This window comes from Physeter macrocephalus, chromosome 14, assembly GCF_002837175.3.
Source record: "Physeter macrocephalus isolate SW-GA chromosome 14, ASM283717v5, whole genome shotgun sequence".
Taxonomy (NCBI): Eukaryota; Metazoa; Chordata; class Mammalia; order Artiodactyla; family Physeteridae; genus Physeter; species Physeter macrocephalus.
Genome location: NC_041227.1, coordinates 90,120,618 through 90,133,865, shown reverse-complemented (window position 1 = coordinate 90,133,865; position 13,248 = coordinate 90,120,618). Strand labels below are relative to the sequence as shown.

General features: G+C 41.1%; 1 protein-coding gene across 4 annotated transcripts in view; it reads left to right on the top strand.

Moving 5' to 3' along the window:
* NUP88 (nucleoporin 88) overlaps positions 1-13,248 on the top strand; it is a 30,363-nt gene that overhangs the window by 16,566 nt on the left and 549 nt on the right. For all 4 annotated transcript variants that reach the window (XM_007102816.4, XM_007102817.4, XM_055090281.1 and 1 more), the window contains 9 exons: positions 1,720-1,818; positions 7,576-7,666; positions 9,927-10,028; positions 11,513-11,671; positions 11,957-12,082; positions 12,187-12,252; positions 12,387-12,467; positions 12,728-12,854; positions 13,014-13,132. In XM_007102816.4, coding sequence (XP_007102878.1) covers positions 1,720-1,818; positions 7,576-7,666; positions 9,927-10,028; positions 11,513-11,671; positions 11,957-12,082; positions 12,187-12,252; positions 12,387-12,467; positions 12,728-12,854; positions 13,014-13,132 — 970 coding nt within the window. The remainder of the gene's footprint in view (positions 1-1,719; positions 1,819-7,575; positions 7,667-9,926; positions 10,029-11,512; positions 11,672-11,956; positions 12,083-12,186; positions 12,253-12,386; positions 12,468-12,727; positions 12,855-13,013; positions 13,133-13,248) is intronic.

Genomic DNA, 13,248 nt, shown 5'->3' with positions numbered 1-13,248 from the left:
AGTTTTCGTCTCCAGGCCAGAGAAAGGGAGTTCCATCTTGTAACAGCCTGACGGAATCTGCCTGCAGTCCTATTAGCCAGTTTGCCTGGGTTTGGTAATAATGGCTTCAACTCTGTACTAAAGTGTAGTCAAAACATTTAAGGGCATAGTAGTCCTTATATCATAAACCAGCAAAGAGGATTCATTGGGCATGTCTAATTGAACAGTGTTTGGACAGATAGAGTCTAAATATTAAGTCTCAGAACTTTGCTTTATATATGAGGAAATTGAGACCTAGTGAGGTAAAGTGACATAAACTAATTGGTTTCCTTATAAAGATACATATGTTTTGGGGAAATCTTAATTGTAGGCTTTTTAATCTTGATTCATTGAATAAGAGATAACATTTTCATATGTGAAACTAATAAATTTTTGACTGATTCATATTTGTACTTAAGGCATATTACAATACCTGAAACATACCCAGATTTTTAATGACATAAGTGAATGGCTACCATATAACTTGTCAGGGGTGTCTAGCAAATTTCCTACTTCAGTTACTAATGTTGCCTTTTTCATGACAGATTTCTGTCACATCCCAATATTAAGGTTTTTCTGTTGACTTCACCAAGCACTGGGAGACCTAATGAGATGATTTGAGCCTTAAATTAAGTCTCAGTTGTGGGCAAATGAAAAGAAACTGTTTAGTACTTTATTGTTCAGAGAGATGATTACCATGGAGATTGCCAGGAGTTTTTTTTTTTTTTTTTTTAACTTTTTATAGCATAATGCTATTTTCTGAGGTGTTATGCAGAACCCCAACATATAAAACAAATGAAAGTAATATAACATTCACTTTACAACATTTACTTACTATAAAGTCAGCAGTAAGAAAGTGAGGCTGTTAGATAAAAGATAAATTTGGTTTAGGGGCTTATGGATGACACTGGCCATCTTAAATCAGCTTTAGTATAGACATTATTTCTGTATCTCGTTTTGGTTGTTTAATGTTTTAAAAATCGTGAGTCACAAAGATAAATATTTATAAATTAAGTATTCAAGAGTTCATCTTTTAGTTTCATGATAGTCTTACTGATAACTAGGGCTCCATGGAAATACAGAAATTTTCACTAAAATTATGTAACAACTGCTTACATTTCTTGGTATATATATAAATACAAAAATTCTATCTAAAACTTAAACAGCTATCTGTAAGTCAACATTATCAAGACAAGTAAAACTTCACATTTTACACCTGACTTACCATCTGTGACAGGACTGTTCACTAAGCAGCTGTGCTGAAGTCTTTCTAGTACCTGTGCTGTAGGAGTGCAATAGCTTCAACAGTTTCATGTAAGTAGATGCGTGCAAGCATAGGTTTCCTACAGAACTACAGCCTTTCTTACTCACCATTTTATTTTGAAGAACTGTAAATAAATGCACAGAGGTGGACAGAAAGGCATAAGTGAGTTACCTGACAGCAAGTGTTAATGTTTGGTGAACTCTGTATTAATATTTTGAAAATAACATATTTGAATTGTGTTTGTTAATTATACTTTTAACATGTATTTGAAAACCGGAGTCAGATTTTTAAATTCCCAAACCCCTGACATAGTGCCACAGTATGAAGGTCCTGTAGACCTTGCATCACTTCCATCAATAGATATGTCTGCGGCCTGCTCAGGTGAACTCTCAGTTTTCTAATGGCTTCCTTTATATCATTAATGATTCCATTTGCAGATCCCAAGTGTCCCTCAAGATATCACTGTACTCATGAAGCTGGTGTACATAGTGTTGGGCTAACTTGGATTCATAAACTTCACAAATTTCTTGGATCGGGTGAGTTTTTGCGCTTTTCAGTATGTTTCACAGATTCTATCAAAAAGTAGTTTGGGGGGCTTCCCTGGTGGCGCGGTGGTTGCGCGTCCGCCTGCCGATGCAGGGGAACCGGGTTCGCGCCCCGGTCTGGGAGGATCCCACATGCCGCGGAGCTGCTGGGCCCGTGAGCCATGGCCGCTGGGCCTGCGCTCCGGAGCCTGTGCTCCGCAACGGGAGAGGCCGCAGCAGAGGGAGGCCCGCATACCACAAAAAAAAAAAAAAAAAAAGTAGTTTGGAACAGAAAAATTATAGAGAAAATAAATGATACCAAAAGGTAGTTCTTTGAAAAGATCAACAAAATTGACAAACCTATAGGTAAACTGACCAAGAAATAAAAAAGACTCAAATTAATTAGAAAAGAAAGTGGGGATATTCCTGCTGACCTTACAGAAATACAAGATTATAAGGATATACCAAGAATAAAAGATTGTAAGGGAATGTCAAGAACAATTGTATGCCAATTAGATAACACAGATGAAATGGACAGATTCCTAGAAAGACACAAATTACCAAAACTGACTCAAAAAGAAATAGAAAATTTGAATAGACATATATATAACAAGTAAAGAGATTGAATCAGTAATCAGAAACTACCCAAAAAGAAAAGTTCGGGACAACATGGCTTCATATTTGAAGCATTAATACCAATTCTTCATAAACTCTTAGAAAAAGTAGAAAACACTTCCCTGATCACTCTGTGAAGATAGTATTACCACAATACCAAAAGCAGACAAGGACATCCAAGAAAGGAAAACTAGAGACGAATATCTCTGATGAACATAGATGTAAAAGATCCTCAGCAGAATACTAGCAGACGAAACCCAGCAACATACAAAAAGGGTCATACACCACTGCTAAGTGGGATTTATCCGAGGGATGCGAGATTACTTTAACATTGAGAAATCAATTGATATATCAATATTATACCACATCAGTAGAATAAAGGGGAGTTCCCTGGCAGTCCAGTGGTTAGGACTCAGCGCTTTCACTGCCGGGGAACCCGGGGCCAGGAACTGAGATCCTGCAAGCCGCACGGCAGGGCCGTTCCCCGCACCCCCTCCAACAAAAAAAAAATAGAATAAAGGACAAAAACTATATGATCATCTCAACAGATACGGAAAAAGCATTTAGGAAAATCCAACAGCCTTTCATGTTAAAAACACTAAATAAACTAGTAGTAGAAAAGAACTTCCTCAGACTGAAAAAAGGTTATCTATGAAAAACCCACAGCTAATACTATACTTAACAGAAAAAGACCAAGTGCTTTCTGTACTAGAATATTGCAGCTGTAGTAAATTACTACAAACTTAGTGTCTTTAAGCAACACAAATCTATATTATCTTACAGTTCTATAGGTTTGAAGTCCTAGAATGATCTCACTAGACAAAGCAGTGTTCCTTTTTGGAGGCTCTAAGGGAAAATCCATTTCCTAGCCTTTTCCAGCTTCTACTGCCTTCCTTTGCTTCTAGTCCCCTTCCTCCATCTTCAGATCCAGCAATGGTGGGACAAAGTTGAATCTTTCTCACCTTGTATAACCCTGACTTTCTTTTCTGCTTTCCTCTTTCACTTTTTTTTTTTTAAATATTTATTTATTTTGGCTATGCCGGGTCTTAGTTGCAGGCATGTGGGATCTTCCTTGTGGCATGCGGGATCTTTAGTTGCAGCATGCGGACTTCTTGGTTGCAGCATGCGAACTCTCGGTTGCGGCATGCATGCGGGATCTAGTTCCCCGACCAGGGATCAAACCCAGGTCCCCTGCATTGGAAGCCATGGAGTCTTACCCACTGGACCACCAGGGAAGCCCCTCTCCTCTTTCACTTTTAAGGAAATTTGTGATAACACTGGGTCCACCCAGATAATCCAGGGTAATCTTCCTATTTCAAAGACATCTGATGACAACTTTTTTTTTAAATTTATTTAATTAATTTATTTATTTTTGGCTGCATTGGGTCCTTGTTGCTGCGCGCAGGCTTTCTCTAGTTGCGGCAAGTGGGGGCTACTCTTTGTTGTGGTGCGCGAGCTTCTCATTGCGGTGGCTTCTCAGCGCAGCTCAGCAGTTGTGGCGCACGGGCTTAGTTGCTCTGCAGCATGTGGGATCTTCCTGGACCAGGGCTTGAACCTGTGTCCCTTGCATTGGCAGGCGAATTCTTAACCACTGAGCCACCAGGGAAGCCCTGATAGACAACTTAATTCCATCTGCAATCTTTATTCCCCTTTACCATGTAGTCTAGCATATTCTCCCGGTTCTAGGGATTAAAACACAGACATCTTGGGGAGTCCATCGTTTTGCCTACTCCATTCCACCTGGGGCCCCTAAACATTCATATCTGACAAAATACATTGTCCCTATAGCCACACAAAGTTCATAATCTCATCTAAAAGTCCTGAGCTCAAAAGTACTGCAATGTCATCATCTAAACCATTTAAATCAATTATAGTTAGACTCTAAGTATAATCTACCCTGGGGCAAAATTACTCTCTTATCTGTGGACCTATGAAACTAGAAAACAGTTGTCTGCTCCCAGAACACAATGTGGGGCAGGCATAGGTATCACTTATAGATACTGTAGTTCAAAAGGGGAGAAAATGGAATGGAAAAAGGAACCATAGGTTCCAAGAAATTAAAAAATCTAAATTCCATTGTGTTTCAAGGCCTGGGGATAATCCTCTGGGCTTGTAGCTCTGCCCTCTGAGTAATCCTTCATTTTTCAGGAAAGATAGTATTTGTTTGTACTTGAGTAGTTTTATTAGCCTGTTTTCTGCCTATAGAATTTTGAGGGTGGAATAGCCTTCTCTCATCCTCTGACCCTTTCAGTTCAAGCTAGTGGTATTTCTGTGGGTATAAAATTCTCAAGAACTTTTTGGGTCTCCTGTGTATATCATGAGGAGTCACTATAGTAGAGGTTCATCCACTATCTTCCCTATATAATCCCACCTCTATTTTTGGCTTCTGCTGAGACCTGAAGGATCTAAGTCATACTCTTAATCTCGTCAAAGAGCCTTTTGTGTGAATGAATATTCTGACCTTTTGATCCTTCTGAGGTATTAGCAAAAGACTGAGCAGTCACACCAGTGGCTTTTTCTCTAAAACGTGTTTCCGGAAGGTGACTCTCTTAATTTTAGCATCTTTTGCCATCCACATAGGCTGAGAAATTCCTAGATCATCAAGTCCTTGTTCCATTTTGTTTAACAGTTCTTCCCTCAATTATATTTTCCTCACATTATACTGTAATCAGCAAGAAGAAATCAGACCACATCTTCAACCCTTTGCTCAGAAATGTCTTCAGCTAAATGTCTGATTTAATTGTTATACAAGTTCTGCCTTCCACACTTTCCCCTTAAGATCAGGAACAAAAGGATGTCTGCTCTAGCCACTTCTATTCAACATTATAATGGGGGTTCTAGACAGGGAAATTAGCCAAGGAAATAAAATAAAACGTATCCAGATTAGAAAGGAAGAAGTAAAACTATATTCTCCAATGACATGATCTTTTACACCGTTAATCATAGGGGCCCATTGAAAAACTATTTAAACTAATAAATGAGTTCAGAGAGGTTGCAGGATACAAGATCAGTAAACACATATCAGGTCTACTTCGGTGCACTAGCAGTGAGCAATCTAAAAAGAAATTAAGAAAACTATTCCACTTACAATAGCATTAAAATGAATAAAATACTTAGGAGTGAATTTAACAAAAGAAATGCAAAACACACTCTGAAAACTACAAAACAGGGAATTCCCTGGCATGGCAGTCCAGTGGTTAGAACTCCGTGCTTCCACTGCAGGGGGCACGGGTTCGATCCCTGGTCGGGGAACTAAGATCCTGCGTGCTGCGTGGGGTGGCCAATTAATTAATTAATTAAGTCATTTTTTAGAAAACAACTATAAAACGTTTAAAGAAATAAGACCCTAAATAAATGAAAAACATCCCATGTGCATGAATCAGAAAACTTACTATTGTTAGATGGCGCTACTCCCCAGACTGATATATAAATTCAGTGTAATTCCTATCAATATCCTAGCTGGCTTCCTTGCAAAAATTGACAAGTTGATCCTAAAATTCATATGGAATTGCAAATGATCTAGAATAGCGAAAACAATCTTGAAAAACAGGAACGAAGTTGGAGGACCCACACTTCCCAGCTTCAAAACTTAGGAAGTTATGGTAATCAGGACAGCATGATATTGGCGTAAGGATACGTATACAGGTCAATGAACAGAATTGAGAGTCCAGAAATATACCTTTACGTTTATAGTAAGTTGGTTTCAAAAAGGGTGCCAGAACAATTAAATGGAGGAAAGAATAGTCTTTTCAACAAATGGTGCTGGGACAAGTGTACATCTACATGCAAAAGAAAGAAATTGAACTATACCTCACACCATACATAAAAATGAACTCAAAATTGATCAGACTAAAATATAAGAACTAAAACTATAGAACGCTTAGAAGGAAACACTAAAGACAACCCACAGGATGGGAGTAAATATTTCCAAATCATATATCTGATAATGGACTTGTGTCTAGAGTATATAAGAATTCTTAGAACTCAATAATAAAAGGATAACCCAATGTTTTAAACAGACAAAGGATTTTAATAGACACCGTTCCATTCATCATATACAAACAGCTAATAAGCACATGGAAACACGTTCGGTCATGGAAATGAGATACCACAAAACCACAAGATACCACTTCACACCCACTAAAATGGCTAGTATTTTATTATTATTTTTTTTTTTAAATGGCTAGTATTTTAAAAGATAATTACAAGTGTTGGAAAAATAGCGACACTCATGCACTGCTTATGGAAATGTAAAATGGTGCAGCCACTTTGGGAAAACAGTCTTGCAGTTCCTCAAATGATTAAACAGAGTTACCACATGACCCAGCAGTTCTACTCCAGAGTATATACCCAAGAGAAATGAAAACATGTTCATACTTGGATAAAATTTCTAAACGGATGTTCATAGCAGCATTATTCATAATAGCCACATAGCCAAGGGTCCATCAACTGACGGTTAGATAAATAAAATGTGGTATGGCCACACCACGGAATATTATGCAACAACAGAAAGAGGAGGTGCTGATAACTGCTCCAACATGATTGAACCTTGAAAACATCATGCTGAGTGAAAGAAGCCAGTCGCAGATAACTACGTGTTGTGTGACTCCATTTATATAAAGTATCCAGAATAGGCAAGTCCACAGAGACAGAAAGCAGACTAGTGGTGGTTGCACAGGTCTGGGGCAGTTGGCAGAAACTAGGGAGCGATTGCCAATGGGTATCATGGGGGTTTCTTTTTGGGTAACGAAAATATTCTAAATTTTTTGTGGTGAGGGTTGTACAATTCTTTTAATATACTAAAAACCCATTGAATGGGACGGTTTAAATGGCTGAGTTGTGTGGTATTGTGAATTACGTTTCAAAAAGCTGTTATAAAAGTAAAATTGGTGTGGGTGAGGAAGAGAATGGAAGGGGATGATTTCTGGGATGTTCTCCCGAATGAAACATTTCTGCATTTCTGACCAAGGAAAATCCACTCTCCTTCTTGAGGCAGAAATCTAGACCCCTGTGGCAAGGAGATTTCTATGTCAGAGAGACATAGCCTTTAAGAAGCAGTGGTCTGAGACAAGAACTTAACCGCATTTAACTATCATCGTCAGCATTTTAATTTGGAGACTTGTTATTTAACTTATATATTGTGTTCTTTTGTAGATGAAGAAGATAAGGACAGTTTACAGGAACTAGCTACAGAACAGAAATGCTTTGTAGAACACATTCTTTGTACGAAGCCATTGCCATGCAGGTAAGGACTTTCTCTCCCTTCTAAACACAGATAATTGTTGTTTCAGTAATTCAGGTATATATGTGTATTACACTCCCATGCAGACATGATACTTCACCCCAAGAGTATCTGTGCATCAGAAGCTCTCCTCTGCCCACAGCTATTCCACGTTTTGTGTCCTCTGTCTGGGAGGTATATCCCCAGTCATAACCCCAGTCAGTCTTCACTTGCTGATTCTTTTCTGATCTTAATGTCAGTTCATAGAGGGTTCCCTTGATTTCCCAGAAGCCCTTTGGGTTCTCCTGTTATTCTTTATCTTCGTAGCACATACTTAAATTGATATTTTTGTTTGTTTAATGTCTGTCACCACTACTAGAATATATATGTTTCACGAAGGCAGAGACCATGTCTGTCTGTTTCATACTTTATACCGTCGCCTCATGTCTGTACACTGTGTCTGACAGGGTGCCTAGTAGATACTCAGTAAATATTTGATGAATAGAATAAAGGGAAATATCTAGAGTGACTCCCAGGTTTCTTCCCGGGATAACGGTAGATGCGGTACCCTTCAGAAAAATTGGACATAGGAGAAAGTGGATGTGGGAAGACTCAAGATGGGTTAATGGGGGCACTTGGAGTCTTCTGTTCCAAAGGACATCCAAGTGGAGGAGCCCAGTGGGCAGTTGGACACGTAGGCCTGGAGCTGGGGGTGGTCCGGGCCAGGACAGTATGGATGTGGGAACTGTCAGCATCGGAGCCGGGACTCTGGTGAAGGTGCCCCAGGAAAGGGCCTACAGTGGGTAGAGGACACCTGAGTGGACAGTCTTGAGCGACACTTTCTTACAAGCAGTGGGTGGAGGATGAGGAGCCCAGCCCAGGCGGGAAACTTGAGTAAAAGGCGGCCAGAGAGACTGAAGGAGAACCCGGGGGGAGGATGTTTCAGAGAGGAGGCAGGGGGAGCAGCATCAAATAAGTACAGCAAAGCAGCGAAGAGCGGTAAAGTGTCCAGATTTGGCGACATGGGGGTTCGTCGAGAACCACGGAGAAACGCTTTTGCGGCTGGGAGCGGAGAGCACAGGCAAAAAGTGAATGGGGAAGATAGATAGTAAAGTCTCACTTATAATATATACGTATATATCATACATACGTTTCAAAAACAGGAAAAACTGTATTGCTTAGGAATGAATACACACATAGATAGGAAGGCTATAGAGCAAAACGAGAACACGGGTATCATAAAAATCAAGTGGAAGGTTGTGATCCTGAGGTTCATACGGGAGGGCTCAGGCCCGTCGTGTGGTAATTCTTGGCCTGGATAGTGGTCACAGAGTGTATATATGCACTCTTCTGCATGTAGATCTCACACTAGAAATGCGGAAGAGAAATTTTTTCTAACCTCCCCGACTCCCCCTCCCCACCATTCCCCTCCCGTGCAGAAAAGGCAAATGAGAGATGGGGAAGGAGAAATAATACCGCAGGCTGCTGTCGAAAGGCTGCTGGCCCTAAAGGGAAAGGAAGAGGGAATAGGTTAAGGAGAGCTTGAAACTACAGTGGAGAGTGTTTTGAATGAAAGAGACGTCAGCCTGTCTATAAGCTGAGGGTAAACGGACAGTAGGGAGATTTTGTGATTGCAGAGCTGACGGAGCAAATCCCAGCAGAGGCGAGAGGAGGTGGCGTCGACAGTCGGGGCAGGAGTGAGCTGTGGGGGCGGGATGGGCGTGTGGGCAGGAAGACAGTTCCTCCTGTCTGAGGTCCAGTTTCACTTTCTTCAGTGAAGTAGAACCAAGACTGAGAGGGAGCTGCGTGCTGTGCACGGTAGTTAAGTCCTGTGACATAGATGCTGGCCGGCACTGAATTTTTAAGGTGAGAAAGACACTATTCAGTCAACAGTTTCTGAGCACCTAATCTGGGCTGGGCGCTCGGCTAGGCATGCGGAGGTAGCTGGAGCTTATGTGCGAGTTGGGAGAAGGACACGTCAAGAATTGGCTCCATCGTGTCGTGGTAACTGCCGAGATCACAGCATCGTGAGGCCGTGGGTTCCTGAGTGACCTGTAAGTCAAGCGACATCTGGCTGCTGAGTGACAGCTTGATTCAAACCGATCAGAGCTGTAAGTAATACAGGTTTCCAAGTCACCACCTCTGAGGTTACTGCACTGATAGCATGTCCCACCCACTGTCAACCCAGCCCAGAGAAGGCCACAAACCTCAGCCATATCGTTGCTTTTGGATCCACTGCTTTTGCTGTTTTGGAGTTTAACTATGGCTGTGTGTTTTTTTTCAGGCAGCCAGCTCCGATTCGAGGGTTCTGGATTGTCCCTGACATTCTGGGGCCTACCATGATCTGCATCACCAGTAACTACGAATGCCTCATAAGGCCTTTACTGTGCGTCCCACTTGGTATTCCCACGCAGCTCTCGTTAATTCTGCAAAATCTAAGCTGGGAAGATGTCCTTAGTAACCCGACTGAAGATTCATGGTCTATGCTTTGGCTTCTGACTTGAGGGTTGGAGGGAGGGTTATTTTTGTTGCTTCTGCCATCTCTGGAAGGATTTATTTTAGGCATAATTTCTGGCATCTCCTTTAGCTAGCAGAGAGTTAAGAGCTTTATACCCAAGTGTGGAAAGAATACTAAAATACCGAACTCCATCATTAATATGAGTTAGATTTAATGATTTCTTTTTTTTTTTTTTTTTTTTTAACCACGCCACGTGGCACGCGGGATCTTAGCTCCCGGACCAGGGATCGAACCCTCGCCCCCTGCAGTGGGCGCGCAGAGTCTTAACCACTGGACTGCCAGGGAGGTCCCTGATTTAATGATTTTAAACTTTATGTGCCAGGCTCAGAAGTAAGCCTCCGGCAATCAGAGCACCCCTGCACTAAGGACAGCACCGTTGTCCTCATTTTGTAGAGGAGGGATCAGGGACAGAGAGGTTATGTACATGCCAGAGTCACAGGGAACACACAGAACTGGGCTGCAAAGACCGGGCTTTCTGACTTCGAAGTCCAGTTTCTCCATCTCTGCCAGCCCCATAGGGACATCACAGAATATGGAGACTCTGGAAGAAAGGTGGTATATAGCTGAACTCATAACACTTGTTCCCCTTAAGGAACCCATATTAAGCTATAAGTACCGTTTTCAACAGCTCTGGAAGGTCATTCTGAGTTTTATAAATTCATGTACAGGAGTCTCTAACAAGCCACTGGAGTACTGGAACACTAGACCCCTTTCCCTCCAGTCTCTTGGTGTCATTTGAAAGCATGTGCTTCTAGATGTTGACATAGTTCAAAACACTGGCATTAATTTACTGTCCTTAGAAGAATTTCCATACTCTTTGAGAAGTGACATCATTGGGAAAAGAAAATAATTCACTATCGATTTTGTGATATTTATACCACAAGAGACTAAAAACTAGCAAGACTGAACAAAAGTAATAAAATCACTACAAAAAAACTGCCTTTTTGCCCGTCGCCTCAGCATGGTTTTAAAATCCTACCCTACCTTTAGTAAAATAAGACCGAGTCATACTAGGATACTTCAGAATAAAAACATGAATCCCAAAGGGGAAGAAAACTTCTAAATATTAGCTACCTAGATACCTTCAAATCATGTTTCTGCCAACTCTCTGAAATACAAGTCGTCTATAAAGTAATGTTATTAACAAACTCCCAGATTTGAATTATTGCAAAGTCAGTCATTGGCCATGCTGTTAAAGTTTGCAGTCTTTCAAGCCTTCTGAAATTGCCATTGAGAGTATTTGTAACACTTCATAGTTTCTTATATCCTCAGAATTCTGGATAAGCGTGATTTAGGTTTTCCTATACTTACAGCAAGTAACTCCATGGTAAATTTTATTTTTTATTTTGCAGAAGCACAGTCCATCCAGCGTCTCCTCCCCTGCTTTGTACCCGAGAGGATGTTGAAGTGGCAGAGTCTCCCCTCCGTATTCTGGCTGAAACCCCGGACTCCTTTGAAAAACATATTAGAAGCATTCTGCAACGTAGTGTTGCAAACCCAGCATTTTTGAAGTATGTAGTTTAGGGCGTATCCGTTTTGAGACTGGCTCCCTGCTCTGCTTTGTAATTACTCTTCAGCCTGTCCGCAGCGATTTCTTTTCATATACTTTTTACGATGTTGGAGTTGGAAGAAACACAGGGCATATTTAATCAGCTAGTGAGAACAGAGAGAGAGTACACAGATATGGAGGCATTTGAGAAAGATAAACAGGAAGTGTAAAAAGACGTGAGTCTGTCTTCAGTTGTTTTACCCAGCTAATAAGCAAAGTAATGACAGAACCTTCTTTTTTTTTTAAGATCATCTGAAAAAGATACGGCTCCTCCTCCTGAAGAATGCCTTCAGCTCATCAGCAGAGCCACCCAGGTGTTCAGAGAACAGTACATTCTTAAACAGGACCTGGCAAAGGAGGAGATTCAGCGGAGGTAGGATGGCCTCTGTTCACATACCAATCAGTCCCTGGCTGGTAGCTGACACTGTATAATGGCCTAGACCTGGCTTTTGATTAAATTTCTTTTTGTTCTTGAAGGGTCAAATTGTTATGTGACCAAAAAAAGAAACAACTAGAAGATCTCAATTATTGTCGAGAGGAGAGGTAAGTGCCTAGACAAGGGAGAAAAATGGTTCAGCTAGACTGGAACTGTGTCTCACCCTAAGATAACTGAACCACATTAGTTGGCTTCACCATCAAGGTGCACCCCTAGAGACTCTTGCTTTTTATGCCATTAGGAAAAGTCTGCGGGAAATGGCCGAGCGCTTAGCTGACAAATATGAGGAAGCCAAGGAAAAACAAGAAGACATCATGACCAGGTCAGTGGGCTGTGTAATTGTATAACATTCAGTTCCCTACTCAGGTCAGGTACTACTAGTGTTATTAAGTTCTCGGGTGCTAGATGCTCCCTCTAAGGTGTATTCTACGGAAGACAGTGCAGTGATGCTTTCCCCAAACCCATCCTGTGGAGGCCTCCTTCACAGACACCAGATTCCTAAATTAGGAGCTTTAGTTAGGACTGTGTTCCTCCTAAGGAGCCGAGATCTTAAGCTGAGATGTTTGCTTACCTCTTCTGCAGGATGAGAAAAGTACTTCACAGTTTTCACTCTCAGCTCCCAGTTCTCTCTGACAGTGAGAGAGACATGAAGAAAGAATTACAGCTGATACCCGATCAGCTTCGACATTTGGGCAATGCCATCAAACAGGTAGGAATGGACACAAGGTGGCTACCTTTGGTACTTTTTAAAGTGTTCCTTCTACAGAAAATAATTTTATAAAATGTAAAAAGAATAGACTAAAATAGATACTGTGAAAATGTGTAGCAGACCGTAGCTAAAGTGTCTGTGTTCTGTTTGATACTTAAGGTTACTATGAAAAAAGACTATCAACAACGAAAGATGGAAAAGGTACTAAGTCCTCAGAAGCCCACCATTACTCTCAGCGCCTACCAGCGAAAATGCATTCAGTCCATCCTGAAGGAGGAGTAAGTACCAATCAGCTCTTAGTGCGAGGTAGTTTTTCCTTTGCAAAATGCCAAGGTCAACCTTTCTTTGCCCAGATAAGACCACATGACATTTGTGTGTCAAGTAATTACCAGGA